General features: G+C 40.4%; 1 protein-coding gene across 4 annotated transcripts in view; it reads right to left on the reverse strand.

The window, feature by feature from the left end:
* GPC6 (glypican 6) overlaps nt 1-25,220 on the reverse strand; it is a 928,307-nt gene that overhangs the window by 636,901 nt on the left and 266,186 nt on the right. For all 4 annotated transcript variants that reach the window (XM_064143898.1, XM_064143901.1, XM_064143900.1 and 1 more), the window contains one exon: nt 13,206-13,364. In XM_064143898.1, coding sequence (XP_063999968.1) covers nt 13,206-13,364 — 159 coding nt within the window. The remainder of the gene's footprint in view (nt 1-13,205; nt 13,365-25,220) is intronic.

Below are 25,220 nucleotides of genomic sequence, written 5' to 3' on the forward strand. Positions count from 1 at the left end.
TATAGCCTCTCAGTCTCTGTTGTTAGAACTAGCCAATTATGACTTTGAACTGACACTAATATTTTCTTTCCCTTTCAAGAATTATGTAAAATCAGACAAACAGAGAATTCAGGTACACACAGATTCCTCAGGGCAGTGGTACCTTTATTCCACAAGAGGCATTATTGAAGGGCCATTTGAAAACTTTTTTTCCTGTTTCTCTTTCACTTTCTAAGCCTCTCCTACTTTCATGATATGTTGTTTTGATGTAAAAAGTATTACTTATACATGAAAATGCCAATTTAATAAGGCAGGTCCTGATCCAATAATCATATCTATAGAGATAATATAAACTGCCACTAATGCTAAAGATATATCCATAGTTATTCAAGTAGTGTGATACTGTGACTATAAAATGTGGTGAGAAGGAAAGTCTATAGTGGGGTAAGTTCTAGTCCAAGAGTTGTATAAAGTCTTAAATTTCTTAATTATCATTTGATATTTAATATCTCATTTTTATTTAACAGAAAATCTGTCATGTAGGGATCCCTATCCTGAAAGGCATTTTATTTTATCCCTATCTTTATGTCAACATACAATTTGATTGAGAAGTCAGCATTTGTCAGTGGACTACTGAGTAAAAAATATCACACCAAAATAACTTCGGTTATTAGATTACAAGCTTCCACAGAATAGTAACTTAATTGTTTCAGCCCCCTAATTGGCATTTGTAACTCTATTTATGCCCACTGTAAAGAATGTGACATAGCTATGGATTGATTGGTATTTAAATAGTACCACTGTGTATCTGTGAAGTAATATTTATGAGTTGATAGGATGAACAGAATGAAATTAAATGTCTGAATTTACAATATCTGATAAAATTATGACTATATCAAGCATTAGACCAGCAGTTAAGGAGGAATGTGTCAGAGGACTTCCATGTATTAACAGTATTCTGAGAACAAATCCCAGGAAACATCCTAGAGAGAGGAATGTGTGATAGTGGATAATATTATTATTACAGTTACAAGCATACAAGCATCATTTGGATCTCCATTTCTATACATCTCCAAAATGTTCTCGGACTACTATTTTTTCAGACATGGCACTTCAAGCTCCACATTGGCACAGGTGATGTGTGGTATAGGATGTGCTGTGCAACTAGGGGGTAATTAAGGTTGACTTAACAGCATCTTGCCTCTGTCTGAAATGTCACCATATCCATTGGTTGCATTGCAAGAAAGGAAGTCTAAAGATGTAAAACTACAAGAATGATCAAGTTTCTGGGTGAATGTGGCAAGATGGGACCAAGTAAGACATGGCAATGTAAGGAACCTTACTAAGGGTGTAATTTTCACAATTTCCTGTTTGCAGGTAATAGAAATGAAACAAAACAGACCCCAACCAAACAACAAAAAACCCTTCCTTCTCTGTTGATATATAATCACATTAGAATGATTAAGCCTGTGTACCCTTACTTAGACTTACAACCCAATGCTGAATTGCAAGGACCTGAACATCAACATGTTTACAATGTGCCTTTTAAAAAAGAAGACCATTTATGTTTTGATATAAAAATGGGAAGATGAATCTCAAATGTATACTACATGTAGGCAAAATCAGATTAATTTCACATCTGTACCTCTCTACTGCTTGTAGATCTCCTCACTAGACAGCAGATTCCAGTTAGAGGACAGAAAGGATCTTGAGATGTCTGAGACTCTGGGATCCAATCTTCACAGCCAGAAGCAATGGCCAGTAATGAAACTGCATTTGGCATCAGAAAAGGTGACACAGGTATCCTCTGCAAGTTATTTAATGAGCACTTAAATTAATATGTTATTTACTTGTTGGAGTGCCAGGAGAGCTATGGAGGACACCCTGGAGGTGTTCAAGGCTTCCAGGAGACCTTGGAGTGACCTTCCAGTATCTGAAGGGGGCTACAGGAGAGCTGGAGAGGGACTATTGACAAGGTCTTGTAACGACAGGACAAGGGGTAGTGACTTTAAACTGGCAGAGGGGAGATTTAAACTGGAGGTTAGGAAGAAGTTGTTTGCAGTGAGGGTGGTGAGACACTGGCACAGGTTGCCCAGGGAGGCTCTGGATGCTTCCTCCCTGGAGATGTTCAAGCCCAGGTTGAATGAGGTCTTGAGCGACTTGTTCTGGTGAGAGGTGTCCCTGCCTATGGCAGGGGGTTGGAATTGGATGAGCTTTGAGATCCCTTCCAACCATGGTCTGGTTGACTGGATCGGGCTGGGTGCTAGGTTGGACTGGATGATCTTGGAGGTCTCTTCCAACCTGGTTGATTCTGTGATTCTAAACCATTCTATGACAACATCAGACATTGAAAAAACACTACATTCCTGGGAGTGTTTGAGATTTGCTTGTAAAGCTGATCAGTGTTAACACCAGAAACTTGTAAAAATCAAAAATGCAGAGCTGATGCTTTTCACAAATTCACAGAACTTCACTCTGCCACAAAATATGCTATTGGAAAAAGTTTACAATGATGGTTCATTTTTGAATGCAAATGTTGGATTTTTCATTTGGAAATAGCCTTCCTTCACATGAAATCCTGCAGAATACTTGAATTTACTGGAACTCAAAAGGAAACCTGTGTAGCATTTTGTTGACATGAAATACGTATTTTGACTTCAAATCATATTTATTGTTTTGTGTGGTGATTGAAATAAGGTGTCTTATCTAAGCAATTGTTTCCAGATTTTGAAACCTTAAAAAAAAACCCAACAAATACAGCCATTATTTGCTTAGTCTGAGAAAACAATAAATTACCTAGTTTGTATTCCTTCACATGCATCTATTTCTTGTTATGCTTTGAAAGCTTGTTGGATTTTTCCCCTCGAGATTTTACATGCTCCAGAAACTAGTTCACATCAAGCAGAGATGACATTGTCTTCCAGCAGTAACTCCATGGTGCTACCAAACCTTGATGCACCATTTACACAAATATATATATAAATTGATGCCTTCCTTAAACTGCACATCCTACAAAAAAGCCTCAATGTCAGAATAAAGCAAAAGTAGCTAACAGCAAAATTTATTCCCTCGGAACAGCTTTAGTATCTGCATAGTCAAGTTGCTCTTAGTGAAGTAAGAATTAAATAGCATACATTGTACATGCTTGCTCAACTACTTGCAGTTGTCCCTTTTAGGACATGATCTCACTGAGATTTCACTGGCTGGAAATGTCTATTTTCACTTCATTCCTGCTTCACATATGTCTAGTGTTTTAACTACTAGTGTAGCTCTTCAAGAGCAAGGACAGTCTTTTAGCTGTGCTGATGTAATTCCTAATTCAGAAACTGTGAATGGCTACCAGATGCTTCCACAAGATCTCAAAAAGTTATCCAGTACAGCAAATTATTTCACCTAAGAAGGCTAAATTAATCACTAGTTATATATTAAATAAGATATATTTCAGGCCTTAAGGCTTGTGGCTAATTTTATTAAAATTCTTGGTACAGCTTCAAAGCACTCTTCAAGTAGCAATGGTGTCTGCTGTCACTCCACTGACATGAAAACCATCTTCCTCAAAAGCTGCATACAGTTGTGCACCTAAGATTGTTCCTGTAAGCTGTATACTGCCCTTTATAATCATAATAGACAGTTCACAGCACGGTATTTTTGCTCCTGCCTCTCTCTTTCCCCATTTTCCAGCTACTCTTCTGGTATATGCATTTCCATTTCAGTATCACTGGATATAATGATAGGTAAGTGACCTGCATGTTGCTGAAACAATCAGCTAATGATTCAGTGATATATCATCCTGAATGCATAGAGCATGCAGGTTGCAACTAAAAGAAAATGAGTTTATTGCTCATAAAGCTTGTAAATTAATCTATGCATACCCCAGAGTAAACTGAGCATGGGATGCACAGAGAATAAACACATTAAGCAAAATCACTCTGGCTTTAACTTGGAAAAGATGAAAAAGTTGAAACTAAAGATCTCAGTTTGTGCAAATATCCCAAGAAGTGAAGAAGTGGAAATTATATTAGCGATAATAAAAAAACATTATGGAGAATCAGTGAAGTTTAGCATTCTAATATATTTAGGACATTTGGAACACTTCAATAACACCTCTATGGAGCCCTGCATTTTTAAAAAGCCTGTGTTTTTCAAGTGATACCTGAATGTTGGTGCATAGAACCAACAAGCAAAGAAATGCAGTATGGATCATGTAGAAGAGTTTATATCTCAGCGATATGCTTTCACTTGGTCTGCAGCAGTTTGGCCAGCAGTAACTGTGCTAACAACAGCTGCATGGCAAGCATGATGTTACATTAACCAGCTTGCCCACACACCATTTGTCAGCCTTTACCAGCCTCAGAGTGGGCCTGCCCACATAGAGACCAACTGCTACTCCTTTCTATCAGCACCTACCCAGGCAAGCAGCTACATTGCTCTATACGAGCGTAGGCAGCAGGCATTTATTTTTACCTCTCAGCTATCAGTATTGAATGAGAGTTAACCTATAGCATGCAGGGAAGACTTCAGATGCAATACCCTTGTGTCACATTTTTCCTATCCTCTTCCTGAAGATCTGAAGATCTTCCTGACCTATATATATCAACCTGGTTGATTCTATGATTCTATATAATATTCATAGTTACCAATAAGTACAGTACATGTGGTCCTTAATATGTCTGTTTTTCAAACTACTTCTGAAAGGCATATAGTTCCCTCTCTAAAGGATCTTACTGCTAAAAGCAGCAGTCCTGTGACATTCCCAACCAAAAAAAAAAAAAAAAACCATATTTTTCTGGTAAATCAAAGAGCAGAGGTAAAAGGAGAAAACAAAAGTTTAATTTAAAATAAACTCTTAAAGAGCTTAGACTCTTTTAGATAAGCAGAGATGCAGTCACTAAATCACTTTTCAAATATTCCAAGATCATTTTCATGACATACTGTTTTAAGTCTGCTTTTAATTTCCCAGTTGTTTGGACAGACAAGCAAAAGAACTGGGAAAAGAAGGGCAGCAAAAAGACAATGGCTGTATATTACAGCCAAGAGATTCATCTGAAAAGCAGTATTTCTGCATTTAATGAGGGCTGAGGACAATAAAATGAGAAACAATAAGGCTGCAGTTCATATTATCCAGAGTGCTGACACTATGTATGAATACACTTTCTTGGAGCTTTGTTTTTATACACAGTCCCTATTACAGCACAGTTTTGTCCTTCTTATATGTCAGGTGAGCACATACCACTGGAGGAATGCTGTAGGTTAACTGCTAAACACTGGGATAAATTTACATTTCATCCAGAGTGGGAAGTTCAAACCAAGATAAGTAAGAATCAGGTATGGGTAACAGAGGCCCTGACAGCTGATTCTCAGAAGAGTTTAATCAGACTTGAAGATGAGGCCTTTACTAATCCCATTCTTGTCCATGTGCATATGAAGTGTCTTTAATCACAGGAATTTCAGTATTTGTAAGTCAGTAATTTTGCTTATGGGCTAAGTTTTTTGAGGCTTGGATGTTAACTTCAGAAAACCATTTCCACCATAAAATATTAAAACCATACACTATTCAGAGCTTCAACAAACTGGATTCAGGAGCTGGATTCTGGATTGCATGAGCTAGGACTGACAGAACTGAGCATCTTCCCCAGATACAAGCCATTGAAGACAAGGGCTTAACTCCTGTGATCCCTCAGCTTTATACAGAATATGACATATAGAAATACTCCATTGGTCAGTTCAGGGTCAGTTTAAGCTTCTTCCTGCAGGTGCAACCTCTTACTTTACTGCACTCTCAATGTGGTAGGCAAGATTCAACAGTGACATTTGTTCTTAGTGGAGTAAGTATAAGCAAGAACCTTTCTGCATATCAGTCTTTAGTAGCAACTACAAACATCAAGCATCATCACTTTTAGAAGCAGATACTGTCTGTGAGATTATGCCATTAACTTTAGAAAGTGCATTTACTTAGAAGAGATTTAGCTAAAAAGTAAAATCACTGAAAATTAAAACCACTGAATAGAATTAGTTGTATTCTAGCTCAAGTCAGCATAATCAGCAATATTACCTATGGTTCAGTATTTTTAAAGTTTGGACATTAAGTTCAGAAAACAATTTCCATCATAAAATATTGAAAGCATATGCTATTCAGAGCTCCAGTGAGTATTAAATGTCATTTGAAGTCAACCAAACAGCATTTTCTTCAGCCATCATAACATAACTGACTGCCATAATCTTACTTGCCTCAGTATTTTTAATGTCTGTTCCCCCATAAAATACTACAGAAGAAAACAAAGGATGACTTTTGTAAAAGAAGCAAATAGAGCACAAAGAGACCCTCAAATGGGTGTTAGATGTTTCACTCCTTTATTCTGTTCCTTGGGGTGGAATTTATCTGAATAAATGTGTAAGTCCATATTACTTAAGTAGTTCAAGACATCTGTGTCTGAACTAAATGCCCTCTTAATCAATACAGAGAATTAAGTACTTCAGGCAGAGATTCTTCCTGACCTGTGAGGAGCATAAAATTCAGACCAGTATGACTTGCACCCATCATTCCCTATCGACTACTGAGAGAACCCACAGGAGTAACTTACACTGTGAACATCTAATACTCAGCAAGGCAGATTCAGCTTTCTGTGTAGCAGGAAAAAAAACTGGATCCCTGCCTTTTCAAAGTCTGAATTTGGCTACACCTGGACAACATGCTTTCTAGTGAGAGTCATTTTAGAGTGGGTCATGCCCACTTGGTCCACCACAGGGTAGATGTTTGTCCTTTCCTCTGCAGCTTCATAAACCTGATGCATCTGTTAGAAGCTTACATGCTCCACTGAGCAGCTGCACTTAGCAAATGAAGCTATGGAAGCACAGAGAGAACAGGCCATCCCAGAGCACAAAGCACATTTCCAGTTGCAGGGAGTGTGTGGAAGACACCAGTTCCCAGAGTGCTGTCTTTCAATATGAGACTCGACCAGGTTACAGGAATTTGCACCTGTCCTGGGTTCAAGTAGCATAGGTTTGTGTTCATTTTTCTTCTATAGAAGTTGGGAGGGGCCACAGCCAAGATAGGCAGCTGAACCAGTCGATGAGGTATTCAATACCATACTAACATTGTGTCCACTGTACCAAGGGAGGGTCAGCCAGGGCGAGGCTGGGTGTTCTGAGGAGCATGGAGCACTAGCAGTGAGATGTAGCCAGCACTGCGTTTCGTATCACGCACACTCTATACTGTTTTGTTAGTATTGCTGTTATTCCTGATTGTTTCTTTCTCTTTGGGCTGCTCTGTTAAGCTCTCCTTAACTCAACCCACAGAGTTTTGCCTTTATCTCCCAATTTTATCTCCCATGATACTGCAGGGGTAAGGGGCAGTTGTATGAGCAGCTGTGTGGGGCTTGTTACCAGTTGGGTCTGAACCCTGACAGCACCACTGTTCTTGCTAGTGGGTGAATCCTTCCTTTCCAAGTTTTGTACATTTGCCACCTTTCCATTTTTGATTCACTTTTAAGAAATAACCTATTTCAACCTAATGCAATTCACAAATTTTGGTATAATGTGTGAAACAGTGATCTCAGCAAAAAACTTACAGGGTTAGCACCTAAAATCGTTTGTATGCAATGCAGATTTCTAGTAGGCTATCATCAACTCTGACAGAACTTGGAACAAGTGTGGAGTATTTTGCTTTCAAATCAGTGTTTCCCATTGGATATAAGGTAAGGGATGTTTTATCAAGAATCTCTCTAAAGTTTAAAAACTTGCACCAGATGTCCACTTAAGGCTTGCAAGCAGTTACACTCAACAGGCCAGACCTTTTCACTAAGGCTTCTAAAGGATCTAAGGTCTGTATTTTGGCAAGGGCAATAGTGTGTGAAAACAGTAGATGAATTATACACAAACTGTGGTCTTGCTAGCACTACAAGAGCCAAACACTTGTGGAGGTTTTAAACTTCACCTGTTCTGCAACAGATTCTGCATTTGATAGGAAATGCATTGCAAACTGACAAAACAAAACAGCACTTTGCCCAGAACCAAAATCCAAAATATCCATGAGATCAGTTTTCATATGATGAAACTTGTGTTCTGTTGCAGATACTATTGTATCCACAAAGTAGCAACAATAGTTGCTACTATTGCAGCAGCACTGCAATAACAAGAGTAGCTGCACAAAGTCCACAGATTATGCTACTTTACTACACTGCTTAGAATCCCCCTCCCTTCCAAACAAGCCCGTGGAAAAGGCAGACTCTTCTGAAACCCTGCTTCCAACAAGCAAAGAAGTGAAACAAAGATCTTCTTATGAAAACCATGCCCTTTCACATTTAAAGTAAGAAAAGCATGAAAGTCCACCTGCCAACCATAGCACGATCAGTGTGCAAGTGGGCTCCTCTACTGTAGCAAGTCCACAGAGGTCATTGCAACTCCAGGCATGAGCTGGGGTTCAAACTGAGCTGGCAGGCTGAGCAGCAAGTGTGGGGAGAAGAAGGAGCAGAGAGCAGAAGAGCTGCATTCGTTATGCAACAAAACTCAACTGTATTCTGACTTCTGGCATCTTCAGTTATTGTTTTGTTTGGTTTCATTTTTTTTTCCTCCCCTGCAAGTGTAATGAAATAATCATACATGACTACAAGATTTCATCCCACTGGATAATTCTTTGCTGGAAAACAGCTTTACAAAACACATTTTTTGTCCATTCTAATATCAAAGAAATATTCCAACCCAGTATTTTTCTCCAAGTTCTTTCATAAATGGTGCAAGAAAAGAAAAAAAGAATACAGAGAGTCTGAGATGCCAGCTACTCTTGCTAATATTGTTTTGCAGTGTTATCTTTGAGACATTCTTTCCTGCCCTGTAACTTACACTGCTATTGCTGACAATGACTGTAAGAAATATAAGCACCGCTAATGGCATGGATCACAGTTCTACTAGACTGTAAAAAACACAGCAGCATGGGGAATGATGAGCCTGTAAGACAGATCAATGCAGCTGCAGATTGGCTCTTATGCTATTCAGGTTAGTTTCCTTAAAGGGCATCATACCTCACACATTCTGCTGAAAGCTATCCATATCCATGCGTGTGCATGACAGCTATTCTTACACATTCTTTCAGTTTTAACACCATTACAAAGACTACTACTGCAGGGGTTTTTTTTTAATGACAATGAGGAAAGAGCATCTCTTCTACCAGATTCAGATCTGTTTACTTTAAATTAAAGTTATTTGCTATAATTCTCTTATAGCTATTCAAAGGATTAGTGAGAAAACGTCACGGAACATCTACTTGTCTCCTCATTAACATTCATTGCAAAAGCTTCTGGTAGGGCTGGTTTCAGCTGCTGATAGAGCAATACTTAAAAGAAATTGGCTTGTCTGTAAAGCAGCTGCTCAGCAATGCCACTATGCAGGGGAATAAGATGATACTATTACAGCTACACTGGGAGAATAACGTATTTTAAGCTGCTTTAAGGTATACAGTGAAGGACCAAGGACTGAAGCATGACCACTTGTCTATTGCTAGAAACAGGGAACAGCTGATCATTACATATGTGATTATTTGGATTAGTCCTATCCAAAGCTTTGAGGTAAAAGAAAAATCTGTATCTAATGCAACTCTCAATTTCCTGTGCCTTTCTTGTCTGCTTGAAGTGGGTTTTGCTCATTTTCCTAGTTTTTGGAAGGGTTTGTAATTCCCATTCCTGAAACAGGCATGTTTCCTAGGAATGTTTCCTAGGAATGTTGAGCACCTACTGCTTCAAAGGAATTTTTCTAATTTCAATGTTTTCTTTATTTCATATTTAGCTTCTCCTGCTTACAGTTCTTGCAAGGATTTGGAAAGTACTGTACTTCAAGCTAAAAAAACAAATATAAAACTGAAATAAAAATGATGTAAAAGCATTGTCCACAGCCTGAGGAAGGTGAAGCTTCCTCTCATCCCAGCCACATTTGGAGTCTTGGGTCCAGGTCTGAGCACTCCAAGACAGAACTCCCCCTTTGCAAGTCCAGTAAAGGGCAGTAGGATAATAAAAGGACCAGACCATCTCTCATATAAGCAGAGGTCAAGAGAGCTGGGATAGTCCAACCTGCAGAAGAGAGTGCTCAGAGGATCTCATCAATGTGTATAAATATCTGGTGCAGGGCACTAGGCCTTTCACAGCAGAGCCTAGTGACAAGACAACGAGAAACAGGTACAAATTTAAAGAACAGTTAATTCTATTTAAAAACAAGAAAAAAATTGTTACCATGAGGATAGGCAAAGAACTGCCATAAGTTGCTCAAAGAGCCTGTTCAGTCTTCACCCATGGAGATACTAAAAATTAGGTCCTGGACAACCCATGATAACTGACCACACTTTCAGCAGAGAGGGGGTTGCCTAGACTATCTCTAAAAGTGCCTTCACATCTCAGCCACACTCTCATTCTGTGTAAAACTGTGTGTCTCACCAAAGGCTAAAAAAACAACACTTAAATGGTAGCAGAATGAGTTTCCTTGAAGATTAGGTCACGAACTGGAAGAAGGCAAAACCCTGAAACGGAAAATACACCTCAGATTTCCTCTCAAAAAGGAAATCTCAAAATCACTCAACATATGCTTAAGCATATGGTTGTGAGACACAAAGTAAATAAGAAAGGTCAGATTGTAGTTCAACAGAGGTGACATACCCCTAGAAAGTCCTATGTTGTAAAGACTAGTGTTAGCCTAAGATATACCTGGTACAGCAGAAGAAATGTCCCTTTCCAAGAAAATGAAATAAATGTCTGCATGAACAAAGAAGTTGGCAGCAGTTGTAGTTTCACTTAACTCCTTATGGGAGCAATGTTAGTACGGTCTCTATCTTGACATTGCTTCAGTGTTCACATATTCTGCTATTGTTTAGATATGTTGCTATGTATAAGCACAAGTCCTGTACACAACTTGCATAAAATTGTCACAATTGGTTCTGTTGGTTTTGTTGTCTGGTGTACTGATATTACATAGCAGAACCATATACCAGAATTCTCTTGTGCAATCAAAGTACCAAATTAAAACAAAAAGAGATGATTATTGAAAAGTCAATATTCACTTTACCTAACACTACAGTATTTACTTTATACCAAAAAGCAGCATCCTGTCTTAAACTGCACCAAACCTGTGTTTTCAGTATAAAACTAGCCTGTTAGGTGAGGGTTATTTGCCCTTCTAGAAATAAAAAGTGAGGGTTTTTAACGTGTAAGTGAACAACTTCTGAATAATTTTAGAATAGCAACAAAATCCTGAACGTATACACAAAGTTCAAAATGCTCTTTGATGAGACTGCATAGTGCAAATTCCCATCTAAAACATAAATATACACAAAGTTCAGATGCTTTTTGATGACACTGCATAGTGCAAATTCCTTCTAAAACATCAATGACCAGACAGAAAGATCCACTTAGTCCTTAAATCAAACTTTCTGGAGAAAAGATCCTTAACAATCCCAGAAGGTAATATTTAGAACAGGTCAGTAACTCTCAGCCATATACCTAATCATCAGTATTAAGACACAGAATTTCAGGTTACTGAAAAAGCCATAACGTGACTAAGTTCATTGCAATATAAAAAGGTCTCAAGTTGCTGGAAAATCAGTGAGGTTCTCTCGTGGTCAAAGAGGACAGTGTATTTAGACAATTGCACTGCTCACTGAACACCAGTGATCTTTCAGATTCTCTTCCAGAAATAGAAAAGCCCTGCATGCACCATAGATAGTTTGAAATGTTTGTCCTGCTTGCATACACATCTCGTGATACTGCACACAACCCCTGGAAAGGTTTTGGTTGTGGTGTTTGTTTGTTTGTTTTCCCAGGTTCATGAAGCCAAGTAAAGTTCTGAAAACTGCACAAAAAAGTTCCAGCTCCACATTAAAGAATGAAGTCATCACAACACAGAACACTGCACAGTCATCCACACCATAGTCCTTCTAATGACTAAGGACACTTTCTAAATTATATTAGCATTTGATCTGCATCTGGGGACCATTCTCCAGCTCATCTTCATATTTTATGTTTCTCACTTCTTCCTTTCATAATTTATCTTCCACTCTGCACCATATTTAGAGAATCAATACTAGCAAAAAAGAAGAATCTTTCATTCAGTAGAGAGAATGATACAGAATTACCCTAGGGATTTAGAGACACCTTCATGTGTTTTTGAATACTACCTAAGAGTTATGACATTTTGAGGCTTTCCACCACACAGATAACCATTCCATTAGTCTCCTACATCCATGCATATAGACCACATAACCTAGGGTTAGCCAGTTTTACTGCACTTATTTACAGACATTCTACCTACATGCACAGAAGCAGCTCAGCAATACTCTTTGGAATGCCAAGTTACACCTTTTAATGCCAGACCTTTTCCAGCTATACTTATGCAGAAATGCTCGGGGAGATACTTTCACCACAAATACAGGTGTCACAGTTAGATAAAGCTATGACTGAGTATTCTGAAGCTCTTTTATTCTTTCCTAATGCATAGTTTATGAAAGAGATCAGCATAACATGACTTGTAAACATGGACACAACCATAAAAACGACTTAATGTTCCTTATTAAAGACAAGCATTTAACAAATTGTGACACTGAACCCTTGATCTTACCAATATGATACAAAGGCTGAGGACAAGAAGCGATTTCAGAACTGACTAGAAACAGATAAGCCCCCAAAACAATTATCACAGACTCTTTCTAGATATAAAATGTGCATTGAAGTGGTTTGCACAATAATCCCTCTCAAATGCAGCTGAAGCCTTAGTGTTCAGAAGCCAGACACCCTCTAAGAGACTCTGTACATCACAAGAAAATCATCCAGGAAAGAAACGAAGCACCTAAGGCTATAAAAAGGCTATAGCTATCAAAAATTTGCTTTGCAACAACAAAACAACATGGGAGAACCATAGTTCCCCTTGCAACAGTTAACAAAACTGCAAACCTAATGTTTGCATTTGAAGCTAGGAGACAAAACCTGTAAACCTCTCTGAGCATATCTAATCTCTTTTTTAAACATTAGCCAAGCTTGCAAGCACTTAACAGTCCTATTCTTAATGTCATTGTAATTAAAGGCAATACTCACAAGACTGATAAGCATATCAGCTGTAAGTTAACCCTTATCTTAGCCAAACTGACAACTGCAAATGTGGTATCTAATTGTAAAGAAAAGAATGTTGGAATCTATTATGAAAAACTGACTTTTAAATCCCATAACCTTGAAATAAGTAAATTACATCCAGCCTACCGTCAAACTTCTTGTGCCGGGATACAAAAGTGGTGCGTACGAAGTGACTTGTCTCTTCCACTAAGTTTTCAAACTCCAGTTTGCTCTGTTGGCTTAACTTGTCCTCCATGTCTGAGGTGCAACATGTATATTCCTGAGGGCAGATTCTCAAGTGTTCCCCTGGAATCAGAAGTAAAAATTAATTAGAAACATTTGGATACAGATAAAAAATGACTCAGTACCAAATACACCTGACGTCTGTTCAGTCAAGGAAAGTGAGCTACCCAAAGAGCTCTTTAAAGCTTGGCTACTTTATTAGGAACACTTTGAATCTGCATGATCAGCTTTGCCATACTTGAATATTCCTCACACAAGACAGGAGATTCGCTTTGCCAGAGCTGTTTTGATACTTCAAAAGGTAGAATTGTCTAACACTAAAAGTGACTCCTCACACTGAAGAACCCTTCCTCATAAACAGATATACACTTAAAAAGTCAAAGACAATTGCTTGCTTTCTGTTTGTATTCAAAATACCTAGAGAAATACCTAGCAAGATGACCTGTTACAAGCCATCAAGAGCTGCCTTGCTGTCAAAACCTCAAACCCAGAAATTATGTATTTCTCTTTATAGGTCCCACTTGCCCAAATGCATTCTCCCCTTCTACTCTTCCCTCCCTTCTGCTTGAATAAGTGTATTTTAATGACTGTATTTGTGTGCCACATGTTTTCTTGGGTAGCATTTCTTGTCAGACCGAATAAGAATAGCTCTGCTGAATAGGAGAAAGCAATGAAGAGTTTAATTAATGCTTATGTTATATGGAAATGCAATGTAAAAGGTAATGAAAGTCTCTTATTTAATTCAATAGATTTATCTCTTGAAGCACTGTGCCAGTTCTTCTGACAATATTGCTTTCTTCGGTACAATTTGCAAGTGGAAACCAATTCTTTAGCTCATGAAATTAAAATGGTCTGTTATTACATGAAATGTGAATTTCCAATTGACACTGTACTATGGGTGTCAGAAACATTTAGCTCAGTTTGTACAAAGGCAGGAAATTCTACCATTCTCTCTTGAGAAATAAAAAGGATGATCTGCCTCTATGATTAAAGTTACTTGTAAGGCAATGAAAACATTTAGCTTTCTGTACACCAAATCCTGATTAAAAATCCCTCTGCAAATCTCTTAAACGTGCAAATATAATGATATACAAAGCCCAAGGGTTAAATAAATACTGGGGACCTGGTTCTCATTTATACTGATGCTTCTTTCTTCCACTACTGAGCCATAAAAAAGATTTAAATGCAATTTATACCTACTTGAAGGCTACATTTCACCATTCTTATTATGTAGTGAGGAGAATCAGGCCCTGAGGTTTACACTTCCCAGAGGTATAATACATTTAGCTGCTGCATCATTTTGAAGACAGCATCAAAAAGAGGTTTGCACATGCTTAGAAAAAAACATTGTCTTGAGTATGCCTTCACCCTATTCCAGTATTTGTTTCAGTTTTTGAACAAAGTTTTTTAATTTGAAATTCCTCAAATCTGACCCATCAATCTCATCTTTTTTTTTTTTCTTCCTGCAAGATTCCTTAATAGATGAACTGTAATAATTCTTTCAGCAGTCTCAACACTTTCTAAAAGCTCGCAGCCATACAACTCCAGCAATGATCATTTCATTATTATCAGTTACTGTTTGGCAGTTCTACCTACAAGTCCCAGCTATGTCTAAAAGCACCATGATGTAAGGGACTGTACAGACATGGAAAAAGAGAGACCCCTTCACCATCAAAATAGTTTAAGGCTTTTTTTTCCCATGTCTGCAACACTCTCCCAACACTATAAATTCATTCCATGCTTTCAATCACACATCTATGGCACAAGCAACACATACAGGGACTGCTGAGACAGCTGCTGTCAAACGTGATGGAAAAATAATGGTTGCCTCACCCTCTATATTAAACTGGTACCATGTCTGCAGAGGTACCACAACAGGCAGAATAAGTATTATTTAAGTAGCAGTGATGTTCTGAGTTTTTATTAGATGTCAGAAAGACAAGGAAAACAGAAATGCTGTGTCATTACAAGCAGTGCAGTGTGCTTGATTAAACAACAACAAAACAACAATCTAACATCCATAATGTCTGTAACCCACTTCCTAGTCCAATCCAGAGGGTTTTGCTCATCGGAAGGCACTGAGTAGATCTACAATCTCAGTTCCAGCCACAAGGGTAGCTTATGCTTACCATAATGATAATGTCCTCTAGTGCTGCTGCAGCCAAGAATTTTTAAAGAATTCTGGTTTATTTCCTCTGTTAATTTTGTTTTTCATAATTGACAAGCTATCAACTGAACTAATCCAATGATCAAGGCAATGAGCTTACTAAGTAAGACCCATGGGTCAACTTCTTCAAGATGTCATCATGCTAAGAACTGTGACAAATTAAAGCACATTTAACTCAGTATAGAATCAACCAGGTTGGAAGACACTTCCAAGATCAGCCAGTCCAACTTATCACACAGACCTCTTCAATCAACTAGACCATGGCACTAAGTGCCTCAGACAGGCTTTGCTTCAACACCTCCAGGGATGGTGACTCCACCACCTCCCTGGGCAGCCCATTCTGATGCCAATCACTCTCTCTGCCAACAACTTCCTCCTAACATCCAGCCTAGTCCTCCCCCAGCACAACTTGAGACTGTGTCCCCTTCTTCTGTTGCTGGTTGCCTGGCAGAAGAGACCAACCCCCACCTGGCTACAACCTCCCTTCAGGTAGTTTTAGACAGCAATGAGGTCACCCCTGAGCCTCCTCTTCTCCAGGCTAAACACCCCCAGCTCCCTCAGCCTCTCCTCACAGGGCTGTGCTCCTGACCTCTTACCTGCTTTGTCACCCTTCTCTGGACACATTCCAGTATCTCAACATCTCTCTTGAATTGAGGAGCCAAGAACTGGGCACAGTAAAAGCAGCTGTTACTTTTTTTTTTGTAGCAATTTCTCTTTCACTTATTTATTTGCATCTTTTTCTTTGCTACAAAACTGACATCCCTGCTTTGGCTGCCACAAGTTTATTCTTATTCTTACTGCAGTTATTCCATATACACCTGTTTTCATTAAGTTTCTTCTTTTGAATTCACTGGATTTTCATTCATTCCTGAGGTTCTCAGCTGCTGAAACATGAAACTCACACACAGAAATGCTGACAACCCTAATACTATCTCATTGCTTTCTTCTCCTAATGATGTATCTTCCTAAATCATATGTATTGATTACCCACATTTTTAAAGCATTTTTAAAACTGTATTTCTAGATTTTTCTCTCTGTCACCCCCTCTCCCTCACTCTCTTTTCCCCTTCCCTGCCTGTGATATATTCCCTGCATTTCGCTAGCAAGAAACAATAATGTAAATATTGTTCTACTCTTCATATTCTGCTTCAACTTTTTTTTTTTTTTCATTCTCTTATTTCCTGCACTTGAGGTTCTGGACAGATTCTAGAGAGAGCAAAAGCATTTTCCATTGATCTGTGTCAACAGGGTGTTTGTAGATCAAAAAGGTTCAAGTATACTTTGCAAAGATGGTATCTGTAGAAATTGTGACACATAAGCCCTAGGAGGTTGGCACTGACTACATCTGGCTGCAGTCTTAAAAGCCTCACAACTTCAGGTCTACAACTACCTGAAGGGTGGTTGTGGCCAGGAGAAGGTTGCTCTCTTCTCTCAGGTGGCCAGCACCAGAACAAGAGGACGCAGCTTCAAGCTATGCCAGGGGAGATTTAGGCTGGAGGTGAGGAGAAAGTTCTTCACTGAGAGAGTCATTGGACACTGGAATTGGCTGCCCAGGGAGGTGGTGGAGTCGCCGTCCCTGGAGCTGTTCAAGGCAGGATTGGACGTGGCACTTGGTGCCATGGTCTAGCCTCGAGCTCTGCAGTAAAGGGTTGGACTTGATGATCTATGAGGTCTCTTCCAACCTTGGTGACACTGTGATACAACTTGGACAAACACTTGTACCCTTTCCTGGAAACAGCAAATGAAATCCTCACAGTCATTGCTATACACTTAATTCTAATTTGCTTCTAAAAAAGCAGCATTAACTATTTTTTGTTTGTTCTTATTAAACCCTCAACTCACGTTAGAATTGCCAGGTCATTAGTTCACTCCTTGGATAAAAACACAAAACAAACACAAAAAGCCCAACAAACAATCACAAATAAAAACAAAAGAGCCTGGGCTGTTTAATTAAGTGATACGTGTTTGGGTTTGGCGTTTGGTCTTTGGGTGTAAATCTGTTGGCAGACCACTTGGATTGGAAATAACTCTGGAGGCTATATTTGGTCATGCTTCCTCCATTTCCCTGAACAGGATAATTTACAATTTGCATTTTGTAATATATTGTTCTGTTACTCCAAAAGCAGTTCAATCACTGATTTACACACCTTAAATATTGCACAGGCTGAAAATGTGCTCACAGCTGATGTACCAACTCTTGCCCTGGGAAACTCCATATGGCCTATGTTCTTATGCTAATTTTAGTGAGGGTTTTTAATGCCACAAGTGGCAGTGAATGTAACTGATTAGTTTTTCCTTGTGGCAAATAGTGTCTCCTTAGACAAGTTCAACAGAAAACAGTTAGGCTGCACCAGCATTTTGCCAGGCTAAACAAGTATTAAGCCAGCAGTTCTGAGTGACCTACCACAACTTTTCTAACTACTGTTTTCCAGCTGAAGATGCTGACCTACATAACTCTCCTCACATGGCTTATGTTATATAAATCAAATCAATTGCCTGCTACAACTTCAGCTACCAGTATTCAATTTCAGTTTTATTACAGCTGTAATCTCACACCTGCCTTCACATGATCCAAATAGGCAAGTTTTGCAGCTGGATCTGGCAATCTTGCTAGCATGTTGCTTTCAAGAATGATAAAACGATTTATAAAGCACTTCTTTTATACTCATATATATTGCAGCTTGGTATCCCCGTAACATCCTACACACCTAACAAGAGTGTGGTAGTTTGAGGGTGGGAGGTTCCCTTAAGAAGACCACAGAGACAAAATCCTGTCCCAGGGGATGGATGTGGTCATTCCAGGACATTGTAACAATTTATTCCATTCAGCTCCCCGGTATCGTAGTTGATAAGGCAGTACCTGGCTGACATTGCTCTCTTCTCCCTGCCTCTCCTCCTCTCACTTCTTTTCTCCTGGCAGAGTGAGCATCTCTACTTATCATAGAGTCATCCAGGTTGGAAGAGACCTCCAAGATCATCCAGTCCAACCTAGTACCCAGCCCTGTCCAATCAACTAGACCATGGCACTGAGAGCCTCAGCCAGGACTTACTTCAACACCTCCAGGGACTGGAGACCTTCCAGAACCCTCCACTCCTTCCACCCCAAACAGGCCCGAGAGCAGGCCAGACCTGCTATCCCCAATTCGGCCTACAAGGCCTCCACAGGCCGCATGAGAGAGCTCAGACTTCCCTGCCAGCCAGAGGCTGTCCCTCCCTACCAAACTACCACAGAGACCCTTCAAAAATTGCTACTTAAAACTCTCAAGATTAATAAATCCTTCTACTGTGTATCAGAATGCTAAACCTGATTTAGACACGGTTCTTCTTCCCTGTACTCAGCACTGCTCAGGCTGTATCATGAGTGCTGTGCCCAGTTCTGGACCCCTCAATTCAAGAGAGATGTTGAGGTGCTGGAATGTGTCCAGAGAAGGGTGACAAAGCTGGTGAGGGGCCTGGAACACAAACCCTATGAGGAGAGGCTGAGGGAGCTGGGGGTGTTTAGCCTGGAGAAGAGGAGGCTCAGGGGTGACCTCATTGCTGTCTACAACTACCTGAAGGGAGGCTGTAGCCAGGTGGGGTTGGGCTCTTCTGCCAGGCAACCAGCAACAGAACAAGGGGACACAGTCTCAAGTTATGCCAGGGCAGGTCAAGGCTGGATAATAGGAGGAAGTTGTTGGCAGAGAGAGTGATTGGCATTGGAATGGGCTGCCCAGGGAGGTGGTGGAGTCACCGTCCCTGGAGGTGTTTGTCAAAGCCTGGATGAGGCACTTAGTGCCATGGTCTAGTTGATTGTCTAGGGCTGGGTGCTAGGTTGGACTGGATGATCTTGGAGGTCTCTTCCAACCTGGTTGATTCTATGGTTCTGTGATAAGCAGAGCCACTCACTCTGCTGGGAGTAAAAGAAGTGAGAGGAGGAGAGGCAGAAGATATAATCTAAAGGAAGAGTAATCTCCATGGAATATAACGTCACCCTTAATATCGCTGACAGATTTCATGAGCAGCTGATGCAAGCATTTGTTACAATACTAAAAACTCAGAGCATGATCACATAAAATATTTGACATCAGCCAGAGTTTTTATGGGCCATGATGCAAATTTCACAATTTCAAAACCAATTATTTCTGAGGCAGTCAATGATTTATAGTTTTTATTCTAATAAGAACAACAAAAAAGCTGGTAGTGTTCTGCTGACAGAATGGTAGGGCTAACTGCAGGCCTAGTGGGAACAGGAAGGGTACAGTCACCAAACTACTTCATAAATACAGCAAAAAATAAATATTAACAAATAAAAGAGATACATCCAAGGTGTTCTTTCAAACTTGGTCACCCTCTGTGCATCAACAGATCTTAAAGGAATGGAAGATAGCTCTGCATCCTTCATCCTGCAGATTAGATTAACGTGTCCTGCATCAGGAACTGTGTGGCCAGCAGGACACGGGAGGTTATTCTGCCCCTGTACTCAACACTGGACAGGCCACAGCTTGAGTGATGTGTCCAGTTCTGGGCCTCTCAATTCAAGAGAGATGTTGAGATACTGGAACCATAGAATCAACCAAATTGGAAGAGATCTCCAAGATCAGCCAGTCCAACCTAGCACCCAGCCCTATCCAGTCAACTAGACCATGGCACTAAGTGCCTCAACCAGGCTTTGCTTCAACACCTCCAGGTATGGTGACTCCACCACCCCCCTGGGCAGCCCCTTCCAATGCCAATCACTCTCTCTGCCAACAACTTCCTCTTAACATCCAGCCTAGACCTCCCCTAGCACAACTTGAGACTGTGTCCCCTTGTTCTGTTGCTGCTTGCCTGACAGAAGAGACCAACCCCCACCTGGCTACAGCCTCCCTTCAGGTAGTTGTAGACAACAATGAGGTCTGCCTGAGACTCCTCTTCTCCAGGCTACACACCCCCAGCTCTCAGCCTCTCCTCACAGGGCTGTGTTCCAGGTCTCTCACCAGCTTCATTGCCCTTCTCTGGACACATTCCAGCATCTCAGGAGCATGTGAGAACTCATGATCACATAACTAATTTCATATTATTGAAAAATATTTTCCTGAAATGCATTTGTATTTTTGCCATTACTCATACGCAGAAATAGTGCTGTAGAAGAAATTGATGCACAATCACCTTAAACACACACCCCCACTCCCCCAAAAGAGCAAAGTCCCTGGTTTCTGCATTAACTTACTTAGTAGATAAAACTAAATTAGAAACCTGGGTTTCATCATTTCAGTCAATATTCAAATAATAAAAATGAAAATATCATTTTGCTGGACAAAACTTCTTCCTTAACCAGAAAGTCCTAAGGCTCCTTCTAACTCTATAATTATCTTCTCTGTGGGATGTAACAGCCCTGCAAGCAGCCTCTGTAAAATTGCACCTGACATTCAAGTCACAGAACTGAACTTTCCTACTCAAACTGAAAGGAAACAGATTATGTTTTAAATTAAATCCATTGTAATATTGGCCGGACAAGTGATGATGGGAACATTATTTGCAGAGAAAATGACAGTGAAAGGTAAGAATGGAAACCTCTCTGTACCATGCAGATCATGTCACCAGACACAACCCTCCTAATTTTAATCAATGGAATATTTGACTTGAAAACCATGTATGTCCAGTGCACTCCCATAAACTCATGAAACTACTGTGTGAAGGAAAATTACTCACTTGTTTGCCTTAGACCCAAATCATCTTTGCTCAGATTTCTTTTGTTCCTTGAGTGCTTTGAGGTCAATTAAAAAATGAATGCCTTCCAAACAGACTGATAATTAGTTAACAGTCTCTTCATTACAGGTCCCACAGGGAACATTCATTTACAAGAAGCCCTGACCCTGTTGTCCTTGGGAAGCCCTCAGTAATAAGTTACAGAAGCGGAGGCCAAGACAAACCTGTTCAGACTAGGACTATACAGATGTTAAAGAAAGAGCTCACATCCCTAGAGTCTTCCTAACTAAACTACTAGGAGCAGTACCACTATTTGAACACTCAGGTTCATTTTATTTTCCAAGCATACACGGTCAGACAATTGGTTTTTGATAGCGCCGTTTGTAAGAAGAATCTTTAGTTACCTCTTGGGGAGTGTATTACTGGCATTGTGCTCAGTGCCTTGTGGAAAGCAAATGGAAAGGCTGTGATTCAGCACCACATAGTTCCATCATCTTGCTGGCTACATGACTGAGTTTTCAGATTTCAAAGCATGTTCCCACTTGGGAGCGGCAGCCAACTTCACCTCCCTCCCAATTGATTTTTGCTGTTTATTATGTCCCCTACTGTAACAGCAGAAATGCCTTACATAGCATCATAGTGCAAAGCAGAGTACAAGCAGCACATTGCCTTATCTTGACCATAAAAGATAGTGCAAGCAGGTTTTGTATTGCAATTGCTCTCTGAACAACTTATTATGAAACAGAATGAGACTGTGCACATTCATGCATCTATAAACACTTAATCAACACTTACCACACAAAAAAGAATCATAGAACCAACCAGGTTGGAAGAGACCTCCAAGATCATCCAGTCCAACCTAGCACCTAGCCGAAGACAATCAACTAGACCATGGCACTAAGTGCTTTATCCAGTCTGTTCTTCAACACCTTCAGGGATGGTGACTCCACCACCTCCCTGGGCTGCCCATTCCAATGCCAATCACTCTCTCTGCCAACAACTTCCTCCCAACATCCAACCTAGACCTCCCCCACCACAACTTGAGACTGTGTCCCCTTGTTGTATTACTGGTTGCGTGGGAGAAGAGACCAACCCCCACTTGGCCACAGCCTCCCTTCAGGGAGTTGTAGACAGCAGTGAGGTCACCCCTGAGCCTCCTCTTCTCCAGGATAAACACCCCCAGCTCCCTCAGCCTCCCCTCACAGGGCTGTTTTCCAGGCCTCTCACCAGCTTCATTGCCCTTCTCTGGACACGTTCCAGCACCTCAACATCTCTCTTGAATTGAGGAGCCCAGAACTGGACACAGGACTCCAGCAGTGGCCTGAGCAATGTTGAGTACAGGGGAAGAATAACCTCCCTTGTCCTACTGGCCACACTGTTCCTGATTCAGGCCAGGATGTCATTGGCTCTCTTGGCCACCTGGGCACACTACTGGTTCGTATTTACCTACTATCTACCAGTACCCCCAGGTCCCTTTTTTCCAAGTGTGTGATTGCAGTACATGATTCATCAAAACCACTTAGTTCATGTACCCACAGAAATACAATCACAGCAGGACAGAATGGATTTAGTTGCCTGAGGCTAACTGGATATGCTGTACTGCCAAAACAAGTCCTTACAATAGTTGTACCATTACTAATAAACATGCAGCAAAAACTAAAGTGTCATGAGCTTCAATGAGTCATACCCTGTGCTTGCATTATCAAGTATGTTTTAATGCCTTGCAGATCCCATGCTGAACACTTTATTATCATGGTAAAAAGTACACATGCCTAAAATACTGAACTTAGTAACAAATGATTAAAAGCCCAGTGCTCTTCTCAGTGTCATATGGCTTCAGTAAGTTCAAGGAAACAGAAGAATCGACCTTCCCAGCTGTGCTAGCTTGAGGCTAGCTAGAATGTTTTGGTGAGAACTAGATTACAGGCTGTGAAAGGGAAACAATGGTGATGGCTACTTCCCTCATAGGCTTGCTGAGATGTATAAGAACAAGAAATAGAAACATAGATAACCACTCCCGCTCAGGCTGCTGGCTAAGCTGCATCTCTCTAACCTCACCCTCCATTTTGGACTAATCCACTTTGCTTCCTAACCCTCTGGCTGAACCTCTATTCTTCCTTGGGACTGGGGTAAGGTTGAGAGGGGTAGGGGGGAAGGTGAAGGGGTGGTTGAGAGCCTCTCCTGGGGACTCAGGTTTCTGGGAGGGGAGTTGTGTTTCTGTATTGCCTTTTACCTTGTATATTTCTGTCTATAACTGTATATACTGTAAATATCTGCTTGTATATTGTGCTAGCTGTAAATATAAGCTTCATTCAAATTTCCAGAGCCAGCTGAGTCTAGCCTGGGTGATTTCTAAAGTGGGGGGGATCACCCAAACCATCACACCATCTTCTGATTGATAATGACATACTTCCTGCAATGCCAGCCATAAAAAAAAGTTCACAAAGACAACCACAATATATGCCCTGCTGGTCTTACATCACAGGCTGTATTGGGTATGTCAGTGGTAAGATTCTGATAGTTCTGCCATAAGTCTTTTATTGAGATATTCTTCAGACTAATCTCCTTTCTAGTCATGTAAGGAAAAAAGGGTCTAAAAATGGAGGCTACAACTGAGAGTCCTCTTATTGTGCTGACTCTAGGTCTATCCATGAAAATTCAGGGTAGAAATTTGTTCTTTCACTTACATTTGGAACCAACAAATGTGAAAGAAAAAACTTCCTCCAACATCTCCAAAGTGTTAAACTTGCTCTGACACAAGCTGTAAGATAAAAAGCAAAGTTTTCTCCCAGTTTGTGTGCCTTTGATTTTATAGGGGGAAAAAAAGAACCTATTTATATTTTTTTTCCCCAGAGAAGCATGCTAAGAAATATGGCCACTAATGAAATGCACAGAGAGATCATACAATGCAAGAGATTTCAAAGCATGCACAAAATAACATCCATTATCCCTGTGCAGGAGTTCTGCATTCAGTGAGGCAAGTTCAATGCAAGTTAGTATGTCCTTGGCTCAGTTTTAAAGATCCAGTTACTGTACGTGAGAAAGTTCATTCTAAAACTGATGCACCAAAAGCAAAGTCACAGACAGGACTGTGGAATTTAAAGGTTCAAGAGGAAAACTACTGCTACGTAAAAGTATAAAATCCCATAAAAAAAAAACAAAACAAAGTGATGAACAGGATAGTAGCAGCCCAGGACGGTGGCCTGTTTCCAACATGACTGATGAATGCATGGCCACCTGAGAATTATCAGGTATGTTATCACTGACTGCAATCACATTATTGCTTAGCCTTATAGCTCATAGAATCAACCAGGTTGGAAGAGACCTCCAAGATCATCCGGTCCAATCTAGCACCCAGCCCTGTCCAATCAACTAGACCATGGCACTAAGTGCCTCAGCCAGGCTTTTTTTGAACACTTTCAGGGACAGTGACTCCATCACCTCCCTGGGCAGCCCATTCCAATGGCAAATCACTCTCTCTGGGAAGAACATCATCAGTCCTAGCTAGCTATCATACATAGTGGCCAGACAGTAATCACTTTGCCCTCTTGTACACACACTGCAATTGAGCATATTTGGCAGTAACTCCTAAAACATTAACTCTAAGGAACTGGGGAAAAAACTTTCCAAGCTACGCAGCCTGATAGGTTAAGTGGAAGTAAATACCACAGTATGAAGACGTTGGGTTTTTTTTAAATGCAAGTTTCTCATTGCCATTGGCAAGCCCTTCAGGTGAGAGTGCCTCAGCACTACAGAAATAATTAGTCCTTTCTTAAAGATGATCAAGAGAATGTTCTGTGACTGTGCTGTTACTGTTGTAGACAGCAATGAGGTCACCCCTGAGCCTCCTCTTCTCCAGGCTAAACAACCCCAGCTCCCTCAGTCTCTCCTCACAGGGCTGTGTTCCAGGCCTCTCACCAGCTTTGTTGCCCTTCTCTGGACATGTTCCAGCACCTCAACATCTCTCTTGAATTGAAGAGCCCAGAACTGGACACAGGACTCTTTGTGGCCTGAGCAGTGCTGACTACAGGGGAAGAATAGCTTCCTTTGTCCTACTGGCCACACTGTTCCTGATGCAGGTCAGG

This window comes from Pogoniulus pusillus, chromosome 5 (genome assembly GCF_015220805.1).
Source record: "Pogoniulus pusillus isolate bPogPus1 chromosome 5, bPogPus1.pri, whole genome shotgun sequence".
NCBI classification, from domain to species: domain Eukaryota; kingdom Metazoa; phylum Chordata; class Aves; order Piciformes; family Lybiidae; genus Pogoniulus; species Pogoniulus pusillus.